This window comes from Bufo bufo, chromosome 1 (assembly GCF_905171765.1).
Source record: "Bufo bufo chromosome 1, aBufBuf1.1, whole genome shotgun sequence".
Taxonomy (NCBI): Eukaryota; Metazoa; Chordata; class Amphibia; order Anura; family Bufonidae; genus Bufo; species Bufo bufo.
In genome coordinates, this window is record NC_053389.1 from 662,574,162 (window position 1) to 662,597,206 (window position 23,045).

At 45.9% G+C, this 23,045-nt stretch overlaps 1 protein-coding gene across 1 annotated transcript in view; it reads right to left on the bottom strand.

Moving 5' to 3' along the window:
• The window catches only part of SHC4 (SHC adaptor protein 4), a 124,679-nt gene that overhangs the window by 74,302 nt on the left and 27,332 nt on the right, over positions 1-23,045 (bottom strand). Inside the window, exon 2 of the mRNA XM_040414007.1 lies at positions 21,004-21,074. Within this exon, the coding sequence (XP_040269941.1) occupies positions 21,004-21,074 (71 nt within the window). The remainder of the gene's footprint in view (positions 1-21,003; positions 21,075-23,045) is intronic.

Sequence of the window (23,045 nt, forward strand, 5' to 3'; positions counted from 1 at the left end):
TTGTTCATTGTAAGTTCTCGAGAACAGAGGGATGATATAAGAGGTAGAAAATTCTATTGGAAAAAAATTGCTTTTAAGCAGAAAAAAGCACAGAAACAGAAACTTTATTGTTTGAACAGAACGGAAACATCTTATGTGAACAAAGATAGTTATTCAGTAAAAGTCTGTCCAACGTAAAAAGCATTATTACTAAAAAGACATTATTGTCTAGTTCTGGAAGCGAGTATGGGGTAAATCGCGTCTCAGATCAAATTGCTTCAGTGCTTCAATTATTCTAGTTTGGTTCGTGCAAGTGCAAAAGTGGTGTAAAATGTTGGACAATCACTATAAATTAAACAAGTTTTGTGCCAGAAGAATATTTTGTAACTTGAGGGGGATGAGTGAGATATGACTTTCCTTCTATATCTGAAGTAAAATTTTCAGGTCACAAGATGATGCTTTACTTTATTGTTAAGCATAAAAGTCTAAAACATAACTAAAAAGGTATAAAAATACATGTATATGCTGCAAGATGCATTTTATGGCATCCAAGCATACATGATTTTATGAAGTGTCAAGTTAATCATAATGGCGCACATGCCACATACTAAAGAACATGTAATTAATTAAGCATGCAAAATTTACTTTATTATGGTTTATGGTGTTTTTTTTCTCTATTCTCTAGGATTGAGCCTGTGTCACGGTAGGTGAGGGAAGGGAAGCAAACCAAATACAACAAAAGCAACAACACAACAACCCAAAGCTAGGGAACAGGGAAGGGTCACCACCTGACAATCCCTGAGTCTTTCCCTGACTGCTGACAATATGAGCAAAATCCTAAAGGTGGAAGTGCTCATGCGCTGGAACCTAAGCCTAGCTGAAACTGTAACAAACCCTCAGCTAGGGAGCTGGGCATAAGACAACCGGTTCCTAGCGCTTGGTGCAGGAAACAGCGTTGTAACGGTCACGTACACACACACACAGGGGGGAGGATAGTGACCACTGCGCTCCACCCTCACCCCTGGCCCTGCCTACTTGCCTCACGAGTCCTGATGACAGGGGACAACTGGACGGCAGTCCCTAACTTAGTATACGTGCGGGAAGGACAGACAAGACAAATAGCGGATAGTGAACGGACCGGCTCAAAACCAAGAGGATAACGCAGTACAGAGGGATAAGCAAAGAAAGGTCAGGAGAAGCCGGGGTCATAAATACCAGGAGAGTCGAGAAGTACCAAAGGAGTCCGCAAAGAATAGTCAGGTGGAAGCCGAGGTCAATATACCAGGAAGGATGCGCAGTACAGGAGGAGCAGGCAAAGGATCGTCAGGGAACAGGATCAGGTAAGTACACAGGTATCCAACAACTGCCAGGAACCTAAATTAACAAGCAACCTGTGTCCAGCAGGCTGCCTGTATTTATAGTGGGGAGTGAGGGTCATGTGACGTGGCCAGTGTCACATGACCGACAGACCGACCAGTCGATCACCGAGTGATCAGCTCGGCGCTCAAGGCAGACCTAGGAGCAGGGAGCCTCCCAACTAGCAAAGCCGCCCTGGGAACGAGGTCAAACACAGATCCTTGCTCCCGAAGCTAAGCACCAGGTCTGCGGCTGATGGGAGACCGAGTGTGCCTTCGGCACCCCGTTACAAGCATCTTCCTGAGGCCTAGCCAGAACAAACAACAAAAGGGAAGTAAAAGGACTTAGGCTACTTTCACACTAGCGTTCGGGGCTCCGCTTGTGAGTTCCGTTTGAAGGCTCTCACAAGCGGCCCCGAACGGATCCGTACTGCCCCAATGCATTCTGAGTGGATGCGGATCCGCTCAGAATGCATCAGTTTGGCACCGTTTGGCCTCCGCTCCGCTCAGCAGGCGGACACCCGAACGCAGCTTGCAGCGTTTTTGTGTCCGCCTGGCCGTGCGGAGCCAAACGGATCCGTCCAGACTTACAATGCAAGTCAATGGGGACGGATCCGTTTGACATTGACACAATATGGTGCAATTTCAAACGGATCTGTCCCCCATTGACTTTCAATGTAAAGTCAGGATTATACCATCAGATCGGAGTTTTCTCCAATCCGATGGTATATTTTAACTTGAAGCGTCCCCATCACCATGGGAACACCTCTATGTTAGAATATACCATCGGATTTGAGTTACATCGTGAAACTCAAATCCGACAGTATATTCTAACACAGAGGCGTTCCCATGGTGATGGGGACGCTTCAAGTTAGAATATACTGAGAACTGTGTACATGACTGCCCCCTGCTGCCTGGCAGGTGCTGCCAGGCAGCAGGGGGCAGACCCCCCCCCCCCCTCCTGTATTTAACTTATTGGTGGCCAGTGGGGGCCCCCCCTCCCTCCCCAGTATTAATTGTAAGCAGTGCGGCCCCCCTCCCTCTATATTCATCGGTGGCCAGTGCGGATATTAAATATGAGCAGTGCGGTCTCCCCCTCCCTCCCTCCCCAGTATTAAATATGAGCAGTGCGGTCTCCCCCTCCCTCCCTCCCCAGTATTAAATATGAGCAGTGCGGCCTCCCCCTCCCTCTATTCATTGGTGGCCAGTGCGGATTCAAAGTATTGTGATCAGTGCGGCCTCTCCTCTCCCCCCCCCCCCCATCATTGGTGGCAGCGTAGAGTACCGATCGGAGTCCCAGTTTAAATCGCTGGGGCTCCGATCGGTTACCATGGCAGCCAAGACGCTATTGCAGTCTTGGCTGCCATGGTTACTTAGCAACAAATAGAAGCATTATACTTACCTGAAGAGCTGCGATCTATGTGACCGGCCGGGAGCTCCTCCTACTGGTAAGTGACAGGTCTATAGGCAATGCGCCGCACAGACCTGTCACTTTACCAGTAGGAGGAGCTCCCGGCCGGTCACATAGATCGCAGCTCTTCAGGTAAGTATAATGCTGCTATTTGTTGCTAAGTAACCATGGCAGCCAAGACTGCAATAGCGTCTTGGCTGCCATGGCAACCGATCGGAGCCCCAGCGATTTAAACTGGGACTCCGATCGGTACTCTCCGCTGCCACCAATGATGGGGGGGGGGGGGGAGAGGAGAGGCCGCACTGATCACAATACTTTGAATCCGCACTGGCCACCAATGAATAGAGGGAGGGGGAGGCTGCACTGCTCATATTTAATACTGGGGAGGGAGGGAGGGGGAGACCGCACTGCTCATATTTAATACTGGGGAGGGAGGGAGGGGGAGACTGCACTGCTCATATTTAATATCCGCACTGGCCACCGATGAATATAGAGGGAGGGGGGCCGCACTGGCCACCAATAAGTTAAATACAGGAGGGGGGGGGGTCTGCCCCCTGCTGCCTGGCAGCATCTGCCAGGCAGCAGGGGGCAGTCATGTACACAGTTCTCAGTATATTCTAACTTGAAGCGTCCCCATCACCATGGGAACGCTTCTGTGTTTAGAATATACTGTCGGATCTGAGTTTTCCGAAGTGAAAAATCAGATCTGAAATAAACTGTTATGCAAACGGATCCGTTCTGAACGGATGCAAGCGTTTGCATTATAGGAGCGGATCCGTCTGATGAAACATCAGACGGATCCGCTCCGAACGCTAGTGTGAAAGTAGCCTTAGCTATAGATGGACGGGGAGCAGGAGATCCACCAAACACTGGCAGAGAACTCCAGTAAATATAAACCGCAAGGGCTATAGTGAGAGGAGGGTATAAATAGCACCACTAAATAGCTAATGAGCAGAACCTGTGGGGAGGTTTCAACAAAGAGAAACAAAACAATCTGTCAGACAGACTCACGTGTAGAAAGTCTGTCAGATCTTCTCAGGCCTCTCACAGGGCAGGGCGTGACAGTACCCCCCCCCCCCCCCTTCTACGGGTGACCTCCGGGCACCCAGGACCAACCATATCCGGGTGTGCCCTGTGAAAGGCCTTTACAAGATGACTAGCATTGACATCAGTCGCTGGAACCCACAATATTTCCTCAGGGCTGTATCCCCTCCAATTTACAAGGTACTGAAGGGAGCCACGAAGAACAAGTGAGTTGATTATTCTGGAGATCTGAAACTCCAGATTATCATCTACCAAGACAGGAGGAGGTGTCAAAGGAGATGGTTCAGCAGTTTCAACATACTTCTTCAACAAAGACCTGTGAAACACATTATGGATCTTCCAGGCCTGCGGAAATTCCAGACGAAACACAACCGGATTAACAATGGCCGAGAATTTTTAAGGACCAATAAATCTTGGGCCCAATTTCCAAGAAGGTACTTTCAACTTAATGTTCTTAGTGGACAACCACACCAAATCACCCACACACAGGTCCGGACCAGTCATACGTCTCTTGTCAGCCATCCGTTTATATCTTTCACCCATTTTTTTTAAATTAGTTTGAATCTTCCGCCAGATAGAAGACAACGAAGAAGAGAATCTCTCCTCTTCAGGTATACCAGAAGATTCAGTCCCAGAAAAAGTACCAAACTGAGGGTGAAAACCATATGCGCCAACAAATGGTGACTTATCAGTGGACTCCTGTCTATGGTTATTCAAGGCAAACTCAGCCAAGGACAAAAATGAAGACCACTCCTGATTCTCTGCGACAAAACACCTCAAATAAGTCTCCAGGTTCTGGTTAGTGCGCTCAGTTTGTCCATTCGACTGAGGAAAGACAACTGAATACCCAGACAAGTACAAAATGCCTTCCAAAACCTGGAAACAAATTGCGTCCCCCTATCAGACACAACATCAGAGGGGATGCCATGTAATTTCACAATGTTATCAACAAACACCTGAGCGAGAGTTTTAGCATTGGGCAGACCAGACAATGGTACAAAGTGAGCCATTTTACTGAAACGGTCCACCACCAACAAAATCACAGTTTTCCCAGAGGAACTCGGTAAATCAGTGATGAAGTCCATGGACAAATGCGTCCAAGGACGAGAAGGATGGACAAAGGAAGAAGAGATCCTGAAGTCTGAGTGTGAGCCACCTTAGCATGTCTACAGGTATCACAAGCTGCCACATAGCCCTCAAAACATTTACGTAAACCTGGCCAACAGAATCTCTGAGAAATAAGATCCACAGTGGATCTACTCCCAGGGTGTCCTGCAAGGACAGTATCATGATGTTCCTTAAACACCTTGTGTCGAAGTTCAGAAGGAACAAACAACTTCCCTGAAGGACAGGAATCAGGTGCCTCACCTTGAGCCCCCAACACTTCCGCCTCCAGTTCGGGATAAAGAGCGGATACAACCACCCCATCAGCCAAAATCGGAGCGGGATCCTCTGAATTCCCCCCCCCCTTCCCAGGAAAGCTACATGACAAAGCATCCGCTTTTACGTTTTTGACCCCAGGGCAATAGGTGACCACAAAATAAAATCTGGCAAAAAACAATGACCATCTGGCCTGCCTAGGGTTCAGACGCTTCGCTTATTGCAGGTAAGCCAGATTCTTATGGTCAGTAATTACCGTAATCGTATGAATCGCTCCTTCTAGCCAATGACGCCACTCCTCAAAGGCCAATTTAATGGCCAGCAACTCTCTATTCCCAACATCATAATTTCTTTCGGCAGCAGAAAGTTTCTTTGAAAAAAAAGCACACAGGCGCCATTTGCTAGGAGAGGGACCCTGCGACAAAACTGCTCCGACTCCAACTTCTGACGCGTCAACCTCCACAATGAAGGGTTGAGACACCTCGGGTTGCATCAGAATGGGAGTGGAAGCAAAACATTCCTTTATAGCAGAAAAATGCCGATAATGCTTCTTCCGACCAGACTGAGTCATCCTAGTCATATCAGTCAAAGGCTTGACAATAGTGGAATAATTCAGGATACATTTTCTGTAGTAATTAGTGAAACTAAAAACCGCATCAGAGCTTTCTTTTTTTTTTTCTTTTTTTATTAATTAATTATCTTTATTAATATATCAAAACAAATTACAATAAACAAAAGGATTAAGTAAATACTCCCCAACTTCAATATATTTTCCCCTATCTCAATTCCCTGCACCATCCCCCCTCCCCATACCTGTGATGCGTCCACCCTCCTCTTCCCCCCTGCCCCCCCTACATAGAAGAGAAAAGGGGGTGGAGAGACAGGGGGGAGGGGAGAGGGGGGAGGGGAGAGGGGAGAGGGAAAAAAATAAAAATAAATTAATACTAATAAATTCACAAGTAAAATTTTATAAGTTATCACAACCAGTCAAATCTTCCAACCGCCCCATATCTTAATCCACTTCTCATCCGCATCTCTCTGCCTATACATGATTTGCTCATAGTTTTTTACCTTGTTAACTAGGTTTATCCATGTATTTAGTTCTGGAGTATGTCGGGCAAACCAGGTCCAACTAACCAAAATTCTAGCCAACAGCAGTATCCTGCCTAAGAAGATCTTTTGATACTTGTGGCTATTTATTTTGGAAAGCTCATTAAGCAAAAACACTTGTGGTTCAAAGGGTATTCATATTTTAAGTTTATAAGTGATGAAGTTATTAATGCTATTCCAGTATTTTATAAGTTCTGGGCAAGTCCAGATCATATGGAGATAGTCCGCACCTGAGGTGTCACATTTAGGGCACTTAGATGTATCTCTTAGCCCACATCTATTCAACCATGTAGGGGTGACATATAGTCTGTGACAGATATTAAAATGTACTAGAACATGATTAAAGTTCTGGGATAGTGAACCTAAATTCGCAAAGATATTCCCCCATCCTTCCAATTGTATATTCGGGCAATCCAATTCCCAAGCTCTTTGTCCTGGTGACTGTGTATCACTAAACCGTGCCTTAAGTAATAGTTTATATATATTTGAAATCTTCATTCTAGAAAGTGTCCTCCCTATCCAATCATTCAAAAAAGATGAACTATCTATATCTAACACCAGTTTATCGTCCAGACTAGATAATACTGAACGCAATTGAAAATACCTAAACCATGAAAGGTTTTCTACACTATGTGACAGCTCTGTAAATGACCTAATCTCTCTATCCTTAACTACTTGTGAAACATACAAAATTCTATTCTTTTGCCAAAAAGTGTCTGCTGCAATACCATCTAACGTCTGTAAGTGCACATTATGCCAGAGAGGCATGAATGTGAATGAACCCTTTAACTTCAGCCATGTTCTAGTAGTAGCCCACACTTTCAAAAGTAGTTTTATAGTCTCTCTGTAACCCCGCTCTTGGCTCCTCAGTAGCCCGGATTCCAAAAGGGTAAATATATTATTATGAGCATAAGTCCCTACTAACCTCTCTAGAAGTGCACTATTTTTTGATTCATAACACATCAATAGCTGGGCAGCAATAAAATACCCTTTAAGATAGGGGAGGTTTAGACCCCCACACTCCAGTGGTTTATATAAATATTCCAGTTTTATTCGAACTCGTTTTCTTCCCCACACTAAATCATTAATTATTCCTTCCATGAGTTTGCAATATTTATCTTCTATCCAGGTAGGTGTATTCCTGAGCACATAGAGGAATTGTGGTAGTATCACCATTTTAACCAATGAGACTCGGTCAGCTCTGGATAGGGGAAGTCTCAGCCAGATCCCTATTTTAGCTCTAGTTTTTGTTATTAGGGGGATCAAATTAAGTTGTACAAAATTTTCAACCCTGGGCGATATGATCAAGCCCAAGTATTGAAAAGTGTCAACAATGTCCAACTGAGTCACAAGAACCTCTTTCTGTGGTAACGGGTCTATTGGCATCAAACTGGTCTTAGACCAGTTTATAAGAAGACCGGACACCTCACCAAATGATTTAACCATTTGAATAATTCTAGGAAGAGTTGTTTCCGTGTGGTCTATAAAAACAAGAACATCATCTGCATATAAAGAGATACGGTCTTGCACTCCTAGTGTTCCAAATCCTTTAACCTGATCATCCTGCCTGATGGCCAAAGCAAGGGGTTCAATGTAAATATCGAATAACAATGGGGATGGTGGGCAGCCCTGCCGCGTACCTCTATTTAAATCAAAACTAGTAGTCAGTATCCCATTAAGACTCAATTTTGCCGTGGGAGATCTATACAATAATTTAAGGATACCTATAAATCTTTCCCCAAAGCCCATCCTTGTCAAAACCCTCCAGAGGAAGCGCCACTCCACCCTGTCAAAGGCCTTAGAGGCATCCAGTGACAGGATGGAGCGAGCGGTCCCCCCAGGGGCCTGTATGTTGGCAAGGAGCCGATGCAGATTGTGATGCGTACCCTTGTTTTGAATAAAGCCATTCTGATCTGGATGGACAATGGAGGAGATAACCCTAGAGAGCCTTGTGGCCAAAATCCTTGCAAGGAGCTTTACATCTGCATTAAGCAGTGAGATTGGTCTGTACGATTCCAGATCTGCAGGATCCTTGCCTTTTTTTGGAATTAATGTTATTACGGCTTCCATCATTGAATCCGGCAATTTCCCATCCTCCACCGATTCGCATGAATTTGTATGGGAGTCCATCTGAACCGGGGGTGGAATTGGCCGAGCATAATTTAATAGCCCCCTCAAGTTCCTGAATTGAAAACTCTACCTCAAGGGCTTTCTTTTGAGCCCCAGTAATAGTTGGAAAAACAATGCCATCAAGATAAGAATCCATCATTTCATCTGTAATCTTGGATTCGGCTTTATAAAGATCTAGGACGTGGTCCACAAAGGCTCTCTACAGGACCCTGTCCACTAACTGTCCTACCATTGGCCAATCGGACATTATATATATATTTTTTAGATTCTTGACTCGAGATCACTCTGGACAGAAGTTTACCAGGTCGCCCTGACTCTGTAAAATATCTTTGCCCTTTAAAAAATAAACTTTGTTGGGCCTTGTCCAGCAAGAAGTAAGAGTATACCTGTGTGGTCCTTTGCATACTTTCCCTATTCTCCTCCATCTTATTTGTATAGAAGGATTGTGTTGCCAGAGATGCTAGTTCTTCTAGGTTTTTCTGTTTTTTCCCGTACTCCTTTCTGAGGTTCGCAATGTTACTGACCATCGTTCCCCTCATATAGGCCTTAAAAGTGTCCCATACCACTTGAATTTTTGCTGAGCCATAGTTGTTATCCCAAAATCGGTTAATTTCATTCTGAATTATTTCATGTCTCTTTATTATTGATAACCAATAGGGGTTTAATCTAAATGGGGGTCTCTGTATGTGTCTTTCTGATTCTCCGGCCGATCCCATTCCAGTACTGCACGGACCTTTTCAGGATCCATGCGAAAACCTGAGGCAGAAAGTAAGTAACCCAGAAACTGCAGCTCCTGGACAGCAAACACACATTTCTCCAACTTAGCATACAATTTATTCTCCCGAAGGATCGATAATACTTGTCTTAAATGATCCTGATGAGTCTCCATATCGGGTGAGTAAATTAGTATGTCATCGAGGTAAATAACAACAAACCTTCCCACCAAATGATGAAAAATGTCATTGATAAAGTGCTAGAAGACTGCCGGGGCATTAGTCAAACCAAAAGGCATGACCAGGTTCTCAAAGTGGCCCTCAGGGGTATTGAAGGCCATCTTCCATTCATCCCCTTCCCTGATTCTTATCAGATTATAAGCCCCTCTTAAATTCAACTTAGAAAACACTTTGGCTCTGACAATCTGATCAAATAAATCCGGGATCAAGGGAAGAGGATAAGGATCACGGACAGTAATGAGATTTAGTTCCCGGAAATCTAGACATGGTCTAAGGGTCCCATCTTTTTTTTTTAACAAAAAAAAAGAAGCCAGCTGCCATAGGTGACTTAGATGGCCTAATATGCCCTTTTGTCAAACCCTCGGCAATATACTCCCACATAGCTACTCTTTCGGGTTGGGAAAGATTATATAGCCGAGATTTTGGCAATTTAGCTCCGGGAATAAGATTGATCGGACAATCATACTCTCGGTGAGGGGGTACCTCCTGATCTCCACCCTCAGAGAAAACGTCAGCAAAATCAGAAAGGAACGAAGGTAACGCCTTAGTGGAAACCACAGAAATAGATGCGCTGAGACAGTTGTCCACACAAAAATCACTCCAATTACTGATTTGTCTAGTTTGCCAAGCAATGGTAGGGTTATGTTTGATCAACCATGGTAAACCCAGTACCAGAGGAGCAGGCAAACCTTTCAGAACAAAACAAGAAATGGACTCAACATGAGAATCACCCACCCTCAAATGAACAAATTGATAATCAACAAGGTTAACCCCCTCACCACTGTCTACAAATACTTCTAACTCAATATTTTCAGAGTCTAGCACCACCATGGCAGGCAGGAGAAATCAGGTACTGCAGGTAGAATACAAATATACCTTTTCTGACTCTCCATCATGCTACCAAGGGTAATGTAACTCGTTTTATTAGAAATAACCCCTTTTTTTTTCTTTTCCACTTTGAAGCTTCCTAAAAGGACACACATTAATGAAATGTCCTTCTTTACCACAGAAGAAACATAATCTTCTCTGACCTCTAGAGTTCCTATTACCAGGGCAAGAAGAGACCTGACCTAACTGCATAGGTTCATCCCCAGGCACTGGTTCAAGTGTAACTGTGCCCCGAGGGACAGAAGGAACAATTTCTCCACATGATAGTGCATCCTGGTTGAGGGGAAACTTGCACCTTTCCCTCAGGCGTCTATCAATCCGTACGGCTAGGGACATGGCCGCCTCCAAAGAACGGGGTTTTCATGAAATGCAAGGGCCTCTTTTAGTCTCTCAGACAGCCCCTGGCAAAACTGACTACGGAGAGCTGGGTCATTCCACTCCGAGTCAGTCGCCCATCTTCTAAATTCAGCACAATATGACTCAGCAGAGCGTTCTCCCTGACTCAAGGTACGCAGCTTAGATTTAGCCAGAGAGACCCAGTCTGGATCATCATAAATCAGGCCCAGGGCTCTGAAAAATTCATCCACCGATCGGAGACACAGAGAACCAATCGACAGAGAAAAGGCCCAAGACTGAGCATCACCTTTTAGCAGAGAAATGATAATCCCCACTCTCTGATTCTCATCTCCAGATGATATCGGACGTAGACGAAAATACAATCTACAAGATTCCCTGAACCGAACAAAGTTATCACTTCCCCCAAAAAACCTATCTGGGGCGAGCGACCTTAGGTTCAAGGCTGGCCTGGTTCCCACCAGCGGAGCCAGACGCCAGGAATTTCTGACACAGTGCAACAGAATTAAGGAGGTCATCTACCTCCCAAGATAATTTCTGCATGCGATCCACCAGTGCATCAACATCTCCCATTTTGCACAGAGCAAGGGAAAAAAATGACGGAAGGGCAGTTTATAATGTCACGGTAGGTGAGGGAAGGGAAGCAAACCAAATACAACAAAAGCAACAACACACCAGGCTAGGCCCCAAAGCTAGGGAACAGGGAAAGGTCACCACCTGATAATCCCTAAGTCTTTCCCTGACTGCTGACAACATGAGCAAATCCTAAAGGTGGAAGTGCTCATGTGCTGGAACCTAAGCCTTGCTGAAACTGTAACAAACCCTCAGCTAGGGAGCTGGGGATAAAACAACCAGTTCCTAGCGCTTGGTGCAGGAACCAGCGTCTTCCTGAGGCCTAGCAAGAACAAACAACAAAAGGGAAGGAAAAGGACTTAACTATAGACGGACGGGGAGCAGGAGATCCACCAAACACCAGCAGAGAACTCCAGAAGTAAATATAAACCACAAGAGCTATAGTGAGAGGAGGGTATAAATAGCACCACTAAATAGCTAATGAGCAGAACCTGTGGGGAGGTTGAATCCTGCCGAAAACCACAACAAAGAGAAACAGAACAATCTGTCAGACAGACTCACGTGTAGCAAGTCTGTCAGATCTTCTCAGGCCTCTCACAGGGCAGGGCGTGACAGTCTGCATGTATATAAACAAGGACAGGGTTAAAATGGATCAGTTTGAATATAGAAACCCATTGTGTTTGTTATGCAGCGGATATGAATCCAGTGTGGCTTGAGGCCTCTCTTATGGGTGTTATATAAGTGGCCCAATTAATTTTCACCATTTAATCCCTATTCAGGGATCCGCACTCTGCTGCAGGAGAGCCACGAGGCAGCTACCTCTAGGAGTAGTCTCTGTTCAAGTGACTGCTGACCTTTGGGGGTCAAGACAGTATTAAAACATTCATTTTTCCAGTGTAGCTTAGACTAAGTTCACATTGTGATTGGCAGTTCTGTTCGGTAAAACCTTTAAAATGATCTGCTTAATATATATGCAATTGTATGAATATACAGTTATGTATGTCTGCCAGTAAATCCTAACAAAAATAAATGTGGTGGCATATCTGAAGAAAACATCATTTTTACTGTTCTGTGGGTGTAGCAGCTGTTCGTTTCACCCAAAGTTCCCACTTCTAGAAACTTGAAGTATCAGATGCATCAGGTGTCACGTCACACAAATACACAAATAAATCAGCCGCATGTTCCTCATTATGTCTACATACATTTCGATTTCAACCCAAACAAGGTCTGCCAGTTATAAAAGAGACTGATGAGCTTTCATCATGTATATACAGCCACACATAGAGGAAAGTTCTCAAGGAGTCTTGAGTTCACATGAGACCTTTGTGACAGATACTGATCTTATGATGGTAGAGATCGTCAATGAGCTGAAATGAGTTGAAGTACATTTTCCACGTCTGTCAAGTCTGTGTTACATAAACAGAAAGGAAGTCAAAAGCTATGGACAGACCTCAAAGAATTGCTTCCGGCACCTGCCCTTGCTTCTTCTTCTGCAAGCCTGGGCTCCATTGATGTCAACATTCAGTTTAACATTGTTGCTGCTAATCACAGGCAGCGGTGGTGTCTGGCTCCCTTTATGTCATGTGACCATTTGTCATAAGCAAAGGGAGCTGCACACCGCCGCAGCCTGTGATTCACTTCGGAAATGTCAAACCATATGTTGACATCAAAGGAGCCCAACAAAGCATCGCAGGTCTGCAGGAGAAGGAGCAGGGAGCCGATAAGACATCTTCCATTTGCAGATCGAGTAGAATTGGAGGGGTTTGCCACAAAAATGCCAAAACAACACAAGGATTAAACCATTAGCCTTATTTTAGCTCCGCAATATAATATCCAGGACACAAACATCTTGATCCATAGTTGAATTCATATGACTTGTGTGGCTGTGTTGGGCACATCCACCCTCTCCAGTGAAGGGGGCACTATCTTCAGAAGGATGGCCAGTACAGCCTGGTATACATCACATGACTTTGCATCTTCAGGCACTTTTAATACCTTCCGCTTGGTGTGTGTGCAAATTTGCATAGGGCGCCATCGCACATAAGTCTGTCCCTTTCAATCATTATGCATTTCCTCTGCTGATGTAAATGGATCCTTCAGAGGCTAACAGAATGGAGATAATGTAAAGCCTGTACTGAGGGTCTCCAAATATTAGTTATAATAGTTGCAAGCAGAACAAAAAGGGGTGCACCGTGCAGAGGTAACCTCTATTATGTTACAAGACTGGCCCTTCCCGCATTTGGGAGGCTGCCATTAGATACCACGCAGCCTAATGCCCATAGATTAATCCAATTTAAGATCCTCCATCGGTTGTACTATACCAAAAACCCAAGCGAAATTTCCCCGGAATAAAGACAGAGACTGCGGATGCCCGAAGTGTGGATATCTGAATGCAGATTTTGGGCACTTACTCTGGGAATGTAGTAAAATAAAAAGGTATTGGGAACAAGTTTTTGAAGCCCTACAGAAGGAATCTTCCTCGAGGTATAATCCTGGGATGGTGACAGTGTTGCTGGGAGACTATGCGTTAGATATGGAGGTCCCGGCCCGGGTTAGACAGATCTGGATGAGGGGTCTGATGGTGGCAAAAGTTATCTTAGTCAGATACTGGGGCTCTGTTTCTCCACCCTCGATAAATGAATGGATCCTTTATCATCTAAAGATTAAAGAATATGTTGATATGGAAAGGAAACGGAGAGCGGCACGTACGACTATTTAGACACAGATATTGTTGAAACTGTACCGGTTTTGATCGGAATTGGCAGTGACAACAGCCAATAGGGAGGGAAGGGATGGGTGGATATAGTTATAATATATGGACTAAGTATGAATTCATAGCCTTGTATAATTTTTGTAGGAGTTTGCTATTCGTGTATAGGATAGCGCCCTATCTTTGTACAGTGGCTCTTTTGTATTGGCTGTATTTTATATTTATAATGTGTGTTGTTTTCTATCATGATGAAAATAAATTAAATATTTTTTTTTTAAAAAGATACCACGCAGCCTTAGATACTGGGTGAGATGAAACCTGCTTTCTTTTTAGTTTCAATTGATATGCATTCCTATGATTTTGCAAGGGGTAACCGGATTTTATTACAAGACCCGGAGGCTTCGTATTGCTATTCTCCTTCTTTACTTCTGACCAATAGCAGCAAAGAAAATAGAAAAATATTGAAACATGTCATCAGCCCCTCCCCATAGTCTCTCTATAACAGGCCACACCGCCTGCAAAACCTCCTCTTTCTTTGCTGCTGACCGCAGATAAGTAGTGTGATTTGCTGTTTTCATGTCATTGTGATCCATATAGATATATATATATATATATATATATATATATATAGATATTGTTTGGTTTATCTATACTTAGTTTTTTCCCCCTTTTTGGGGCAAGTTGGGGGTGTTTATTTATACATATATACTGTCTTTTGCTTCGTCTGGGGCTACCTTTTAGCTCCTCGCCTGCCTGGCGTTTAGGAGGTTAACTTTGCGCCCCTTATATGTATTCCATCGGTATTCCGTTTCATCCCCCATTTGCTTTTAGCCACCTTCTGTGCCTTCCTTTCTGCTCCCCCTCCCTTATCGGGCGGCTCTTTTCCCGCCGCTTACCTCAGTGCGGCTGCGGCTGCTCTCCCTGTCTTCCTTGCTAGTGCGGCCGAGATCTCGCGAGATCTCGGCCACTTCCGCTTCCGCCGTGACGTCACCGCACATCGGAGCTCCGGCAGCATCGCTCGTTCCTCGGCTCTTTCTGACAGGTTTTCCCCGGCGTTTTTCTTCCTTACTGGCCTGGGGCAAATCCCCTTGCCAGTTTATCAGCCCCACTATAAGTTTTATATTAGTTTTTCCAACTTCAGCAGTCTCAATCTATAATAAAGATTGCCAACATGCCCAAGAAAGTTCTCACTGGCCAGAGCCCTGCAGAGGAGGATTTCCCTCTTGTGGAATTAACCCCTTCGGGGGAAGATGGTCAGGCCCCGATCCCTGGGGATAATGGATCTGATTTTCAGGCGTCAATATCGAACGCCATAGCTGCAGCCATGGGATCTATGACTTCGGTCATATCCCAAACTATTGCGCAGGCCCTTGCTGCCCATCCGGCTACCTCACAAACCCCGCAGCCCGCCATGGTGTCCTCACCCACCGGGCCAGGGATTTCTGCCTCCAGAAAACGTATTAATAAAGGTGATGATGTTTCCACCAATGTTGGCGCGCTTGGTCCGCGCAAGAGAGCCTGTACGCGTCAGGCAGAACGCACGCGCAATTGGAAAAGTGCTAGAGCACTACAGGATTTGGATTCCGACTCTGAAGTCGGATCCGAGGAGGAGGCATTGCATGACGCCTTTGAGGAGGCAGAGGAGGACCCTTCTGGGGTCATGGATGATAACCCCCTACCAGGGTGTAGCTCCCTAATGTTCGCTGCAGAAGGTATGCCTGCATCTTTAACGGACCCCTCTGGTGAACCCTTGTTCGACCCAGACTCGCTCCACCACCCCCGCTCGGCTGAGTGGTTACCGTTGGAGCACGTCTCCAAATATTTGGAGGCTAGAGTGCGCTGTCCTCTTTCCAAAGAGGCTCGCAATAAGCTTAGGGCGGAGTGCCCCAGACCTGTCATCCCTAACAGGGTATGCGAGACTCCTACTGTCGATCCCAAGATGACGCAGTTCCTCGCAAAATCCGGCTGGAACCCGCGTAGGGGTCTGGAGTCGGCATTAAGGTCCTGTCAGGATAAACTCCTAGACATCTTTGGACCATTAGCAAAAATTTTTGACCTAGCGGAGGTAGCTAATGCAGACAATAAACAGGTTGACCCTGTTGAATTGCGTGAATGGGTTCAACGTTCCATTTGCATAGCAGGAAACGTAAATACGTCCCTGGCTATAGAAAGACGGAAAGCCATACTTTTCAAGATAGAACCCAAACTATCCAATCTGGCTCTTACGGAGGCCGGTAAAGAGGCCCAGGGCCTATTATTTGGAGAACCTTTTATTAAGGACCTTGGGAGATTTATGGGGGCTTTCACTGCCCTAGACAAGGCCCAAAGCTCTATGAAAAGAGTATTTCACGGTAGGGTCTCTACCAGGGCCGGCAGCTTTAGGGGCCGCCTGTCCGGCCGTGCCCAGTTTCAGTCCCGTGGTTCGGGCCGAGGCTCCTTTTCTCAGAGAGCTACCTTCCAGGAGCATAGACGGGACTCGTCATCCTTCTTCCCTTCAAGAGGAAGTTCCTGGCGTCCAAGAGGATATAGAGGAAATCCTAATTCCAGACGTCCCTACGGTGAGTCTACCAACTCATTCCAATTCGTTAAGTGTTTGTGTAGGGGGCAGATTACGTCTTTTTTCTCCAGCTTGGTCCCGTATCACCTCAGACCAATGGGTCCTATCCACGGTCAGAGGTTTCCACATCGAGCTGACGTCCTCCCCGCTGTCCATCCCACATCCACATCCTGTGGTGCTGTCAGCGGAAAGCCGCATACTGGTCGACTCAGAACTGTCGGATCTTGTCCGCAAAGGAGCCATAGAACCGGCCCCTGTATCCCCTTGCGTGGTAATCAGCAATATATTTCTGGTGGCAAAGAAGGGGGGCCAACTTCGGCCGGTTATCAATCTACGCGCCCTCAACGCGTTTGTCAGATACTGCCATTTCAAAATGGAGGGCATCCATCTCCTGCGGGACCTTCTACAGATGGGCGATTGGATGGTCAAGTTGGACTTGAAGGACGCTTACCTTACTGTCCCGGTGGAGGACGCGTCCAGAAATCTTCTCTGTTTTTCTTGGCAGGACAGGATTTGGCGGTTCACGTGCCTCCCATTCGGCCTCTCTTCAGCTCCCTGGTGCTTCACCAAGCTGATGCGCCCGGCTATGGCATGGTTACGCAGTCGAGGAGTTCGTCTCATCGTTTATCTGGACGACATTCTGATCATGGCCCAGGATCGATCGGTACTGCGGAATCATCTGCATTGGACCATGGATCTTCTGGCGGATCTGGGCTTCCTCATCAATCAGGAGAAATCTTGCCTCATCCCGTCGCGCGAGATGGAGTTCTTGGGTTTTCTGGTGGATTCCACGGCGGGAACTCTCAGCCTACCTCCGGCCAAGGTTCGATCAATACGGAAGGAATTGTGCAAAGCCAGGTCATCTGCCCAGATCCCTTTACGCCAACTAGCCAGGATCATCGGTCTGCTGGCCTCTTCTATCCAGGCGGTTTTTCCGGCTCCACTTCACTATCGGGCCCTTCAGCGCCTGAAGATTTCCCACCTACGGGCGGGAGTTTCCTACGCGGATTGGATCTCTCTGGACGAGGAGACCAAGGAGGAGCTTTCCTGGTGGATCCACAATCTGCAGGCTTGGAATGGCAAGGCTATCTTCGGCCATCGTCCGGATTTCGTGGTGGATTCGGATGCCAGCCTGTCAGGCTGGGGTGCTCATTGCGAAGGGATTACAACTGGAGGCGGTTGGTCAGAGGCCAAGGCAGGATTCCATATCAACGCGCTGGAACTGTTGGCTGGATCTTTCGCGATCAAGAGCTTCACGAGGGACACGGCCAGATCCTGCATCCAATTACGCATGGACAATGTGTCAGCGGTGAGGTACATCAACGGCATGGGCGGAACCCGTTCCACCATCTTGTCTCGTTTGGCGAGGGATTTCTGGGACTACTGCCTAGACAAGGAGTTGGTTGTTTTGGCGGAATATCTTCCAGGGGTCCAGAACATTCATGCGGATTGGAGTTCTCGGTATCTTTCCGATTCCAGCGACTGGCAGTTAGATCCAGCGGTGTTCCGTTCCTTAATGTCAGTTTGGGGTCCTTTCTGCATCGACCTCTTTGCTTCCCGTCTGAACTCGCAACTAGACCGCTTTTACAGCTGGCGCCCGGACCCGGAAGCCGAAGCGGTGGACGCGTTCCTGCAGGATTGGTCCAGAGATCTGCTCTACGCATTTCCTCCATTCCAGCTGATTCCCAGGACCCTGATTCAAGTACGACGATATTCGACGGATCTGGTGCTACTGGTTCCGTTTTGGAATTCCCAGTCCTGGTTTCCCCACCTTCTGGAGATGTTGATAGAGATCCCATACCTGCTCCCGACATCTCAGACTCTCCTCCGAGGTCCGAATCACCAACTACACCCTCTTCTCCTGGACGGATCCCTGTGCCTGCTGGCGTGTCGGATTTCAGGGGACCCTGGGAGGTCCCAGGTGTTTCGGGAACAGCTAGAGTCCTTTTGGAGAATGCATGGGCCCCAGGCACCAGAAGATCTTACAGATCAGCCTGGGGATCTTGGGCTCGCTGGTGCGTGGCTAGGGACTTGGATCCCGTATCGGCACCTGTAACGGAGATCTTACATTTCCTATCTTCTTTGTTTGACCAGGGCAAGGCTTACCGCACAATCAGCCTGTTCAGGTCGGCTATTTCTGCCTCTCATCAAGGTTTGATGGTACTCCTGCGGGGCAGCATCCTTTAGTATGTCGCCTCCTGCGCGGTTCTCTGATGTCTCGTCCTCCTAGGCCTAGACTTTCTGCCACTTGGGATGTATCTTGTGTCCTTTCCTTTTTATCTTCTTGGCCTCAGAATGCGGACCTTTTCCCAACGGCAACTGTCGGCGAAGCTGGTCACTCTTTTTTGTCTTATATCCTGCAAGCGGGTTTCAGACGTCCGGGCTTTGGACTATGATGCACGTTCGTACACCCCGGAGGGGGTCTCCTTTGATATCTCTAGGAGGACTAAGACCCACGTACGATCGGTAGCTTATCCTGCTTTCCCGGCCTCGCTTTCTCTTTGTCCCGTAGCGTGCCTCAAAGAATATGAAGCTCGTACTTCTCTTCATCGGTCACGAGTGTGTCCGCAGCTTTTCCTTTCTACCATTCGTCCTTTTGCCCCAGTGACCACTCCCACGCTGGCTAGGTGGATGAAGTGGATCATGGAACTCGCGGGCGTGGACACTTCTATATTTTCGGCACATTCCGCTAGGGGGGCATCTGCTACCTCTTTGGCGGTTTCTGGTGCCAGACTGGAAGACATTTTGAAATTGGCGGACTGGTCCAGAGTATCCACGTTTAGGGAATTTTATTTTCGGCCAGGTCCTCACGTTTTCTCAGCGATTATTGAGAATTTGTCTTAACTTTGAACTTGCAATACGAAGCCTCCGGGTCTTGTAATAAAATCAGATGATTTTCCTATTTCATGACGTAAAGTCATGATTTTATTAAAGACACGGAGGCGAGTATTGCCCACCCTATGTTTTTTCCCTCCCTATGTTGGGGTTTTTGAAATTGACATGATTTTGACTGTATATCATTTGCATATTGTTTTAACTCTATGAGTTTTTTCCTGAGTAGGTTTGTCGCAACCATTTGTTTTGTGAATACATGTCACAATTTGCTTCTATCCTGGTTCTGTTTTCACCTTTTTTCAGGTTGAGATCGGCCTAATAGGCGGTATCCTGTGGTCTACATCTTGGTTCGGAGGGTCGGCAGTTTGGTTCCAGCCGATCGTGTGATGTGGACAGCTTCAGGAGATTCTTCAGAGTGGTTCCTGTTGTTCCAGCTCGCTTCCGGATGGATGGCGGTTTTGTTTCCAGGCTGTTCCGGTTCCTGGTTGGCGGTTCTGTTGGACTTTTTTGGTTTGGACTTACAAAGAAAGAGGAGGTTTTGCAGGCGGTGTGGCCTGTTATAGAGAGACTATGGGGAGGGGCTGATGACATGTTTCAATATTTTTCTATTTTCTTTGCTGCTATTGGTCAGAAGTAAAGAAGGAGAATAGCAATACTCGCCTCCGTGTCTTTAATAAAATCATGACTTTACGTCATGAAATAGGAAAATCATCTGATTATTGGTATAGGGAAATTCTTAATGCATTTATTTGTGTTACGTTTCGGCATTTATTTCATTTTAATGAAAAGAATAAAGATTTAGCTTCACTCAGCGACTACTCCATGTGACTTGTATTCAGCCTGCTGTCATGTGGTTCTATGATGTCATTTTTGAATAAGCTTCAAAGAAACTTACAATCAACTGTCATGAGACTGGTATAAAGCAGTGATCTCCACCCTAGGGCTCAGCACGTACTGAGAGAGGCTATACGTGTAGGTTCCACATGAATGCTATTGATACAATCATATATTGCTCTGTACATCATGAGCAACAACAACAAACATTTGTAATGCACTTTTTTAAGCGGAAACCAATTAATCTCTCTGTAAGTTTTTGAAGTATGGTAAGAAACCGAAGTTCCTGAAAGAAACCCACACAGACAAGTGGAGAACACACACACTCTATGCAGATGTTCTTGATCACTGATCAGATTCCATGTCATCTTTATACTGTAGACATCTCTGATATGCAAACCCTGTTGTCCATAGTGGTTTCATCTTATCATGGATGGCCCATGGTTCTTTTGTATGTGCTTTTATATGTTTGTAAATGTTATCACCCATGTGTAGTTAGTGTATTTAGGAAACCAATAAAGAATATGCCTTTTCTGATAACGGGTGTGCTGTTACCCATTCATACACACTATTTTTCTTTGATTTGTATCAAAGACTGGATGTCACTACTTAAAGGTATAGATCAGGGCTGGCCAACCTGCGGCTCTCCAGCTGTTGTAAAACTACAACTCCCACCATTCCCTGCTGTAGGCTGATAGCTGTAGGCAGACTGGGCATGCTGGGAGTTGTAGTTTTGCAACAGCTGGAGAGCCGCAGGTTGGCCAGCCCTGGTATAGATAGTAAAATAATACGAAAACTATTGGCATCGTGATCCTCATTGCTTACTATAGAGACTAGGTATGTTTTAATCATTATTCAAAAATAATAATTGACAATTGAATCTATTTTACCTTGTAACTTGCGTTCTCGTGCCAAAATCAAGAGACCTCATGGACTGCAGCACTTCAATACAACCCATGTACTACAAAATATAAAGATAGGTTCATTAAATATACAGTCATTCATGTCATTCGCATACATACATTTTATATGGCAAATAATTAAGCCGGTGTTTCACAGCAGCCCTTCCGTTAAGCAACTATTAATACTCTTAGGGCTCATACACAGGAACGTATTTTCTTTCCGCTACCGTTCCACTTTTTTTGCGGACCGTATGCGGAACCATTCACTTCAATAAGTCCGCAAAAACAACGGAAGGTACTCCGTGTGCATTCCGTTTCCGTATTTACGTTCCGCAAAAAAGTAGTGCATGTCCTATTATTGTCCCCAAATCACAGTCCGAGGCCCCATTCAAGTCAATGGGTCCGCAAAAAATAAGAAACGCACACGGAACACATCCATATTTTGTGGATCCATACTGTAGAAATTCTATGCCCATCCCATATGGCTCATATGTTTGGTGATTAATAAGTTACTGTTTCCTTTTCCAATTCGCAAAAAAACGGATCAGAAACGGAAACCATATGGATATGTTTTGTGAAATAACGGAATGGAAGAGGACTTAAATCAAAGAAAAAAAAACCCTCAGATACAGAACAACGGACCGCAAGACAACAACGGTCGTGTGCATGAGCCCTTACTCAGCACTACTGTAGAAAGGAATCTTTTGCCAGGCTCTAGATTAGGATTTATTACAAATGCCCTATCAATGAAGTAGTTGGCAGAGTATGTGACTGCCTAAACGATGAGAAAAGGCTTTACACATACGCTGATGGGACCCTCTGACCATTCAACATGCAATACCATGGGACACATGTAATATCTGGTTAGCTTGGTGTTGTAAGTTTTCTGTTCACAGCCCTGGCAGTATTTCCTGATCTAAAGGCATCATATATTTTACTGCTTATGCCGCAATCATATACTAATTTCAATGGAAATTTATAGTCTAAAACCTTTGCGTATGTATAAAATCGTTTTTTTTACACAATAAAAGCACACAGAGCTATGGGGACTGGGTATTGCGGATGTGCTAGCGCCCATCTAGCAACCCATGGGCTCAGCTCTATACACAAAATCCAGGTGACAAGTTCCCTTTAATACCAGCCGATTCCAGTATTAAACCCCCATGGGTGCATTGGTCATTCGCTAAACCAGAAAAATCCTGGTGGGCTGGTGGGATCCAGATCTGCCACAACTAGCATCCTCACAAGACTGCAGAGGGCCACAATTAAAAGGGTGGTCTCACTTTAGCAAATGGCATTTATCTGCCACTTACTAATGTATTGTGATTGTCCATATTGCCTGCTTTGCTGGCTTCATTAATTTCTCCATCGCATTATACACTTAAAGGGGTATTCCCATCTCATTGATCCTATTTTAATTTTTTATAGAAGTGCCTGTGAGCATTTTTGTATTTATGTTGCTTTAGCAAATCCCTACCTATATTGGAAAAAATCTTTCAATCCTACCCCATTGTTGTCTTCTGATATCCACCGTGCCGCATCAGTGGGCCGCGCCTGCGTGGAACACATTTTCTTCCCCCGGCCAGGCCGCACATCGCTGTCTTGAACGTGCACGCTGCCGCGCATGCGCCATGGTGACTTCTTCCTGGCCAGTATAGTACAAATCCACGAACGTGCACGCCGCAGCGCACGCGCAATGGTGACTTCTTCCTGGCCGTGTATAGTACAGAGACGTGCATGCTCTGTATGCAGTGCAGCTCTGTACTATACTCGGCCAGGAAGAACTCACCATTGCGCATGTGCTGCGGCGTGCGCGTTCGCGGCTCTGTACTATACTGGCCAGGAAGAAGTCACCATGGAGCATGCGCAGCGGCATGCACATTCAAGACAGCGATGCGCGGCCCAGCAGGGACAAGCCTTCAATTAAGCTCACTAAGCCCACCCAGCCTCACAAGCCGGAAACCAGGAAGTGAACACCGCAGCTCGCAGCAGGTGAGTATGAAATTGCTAGATGGGACAACCCCTTTAAT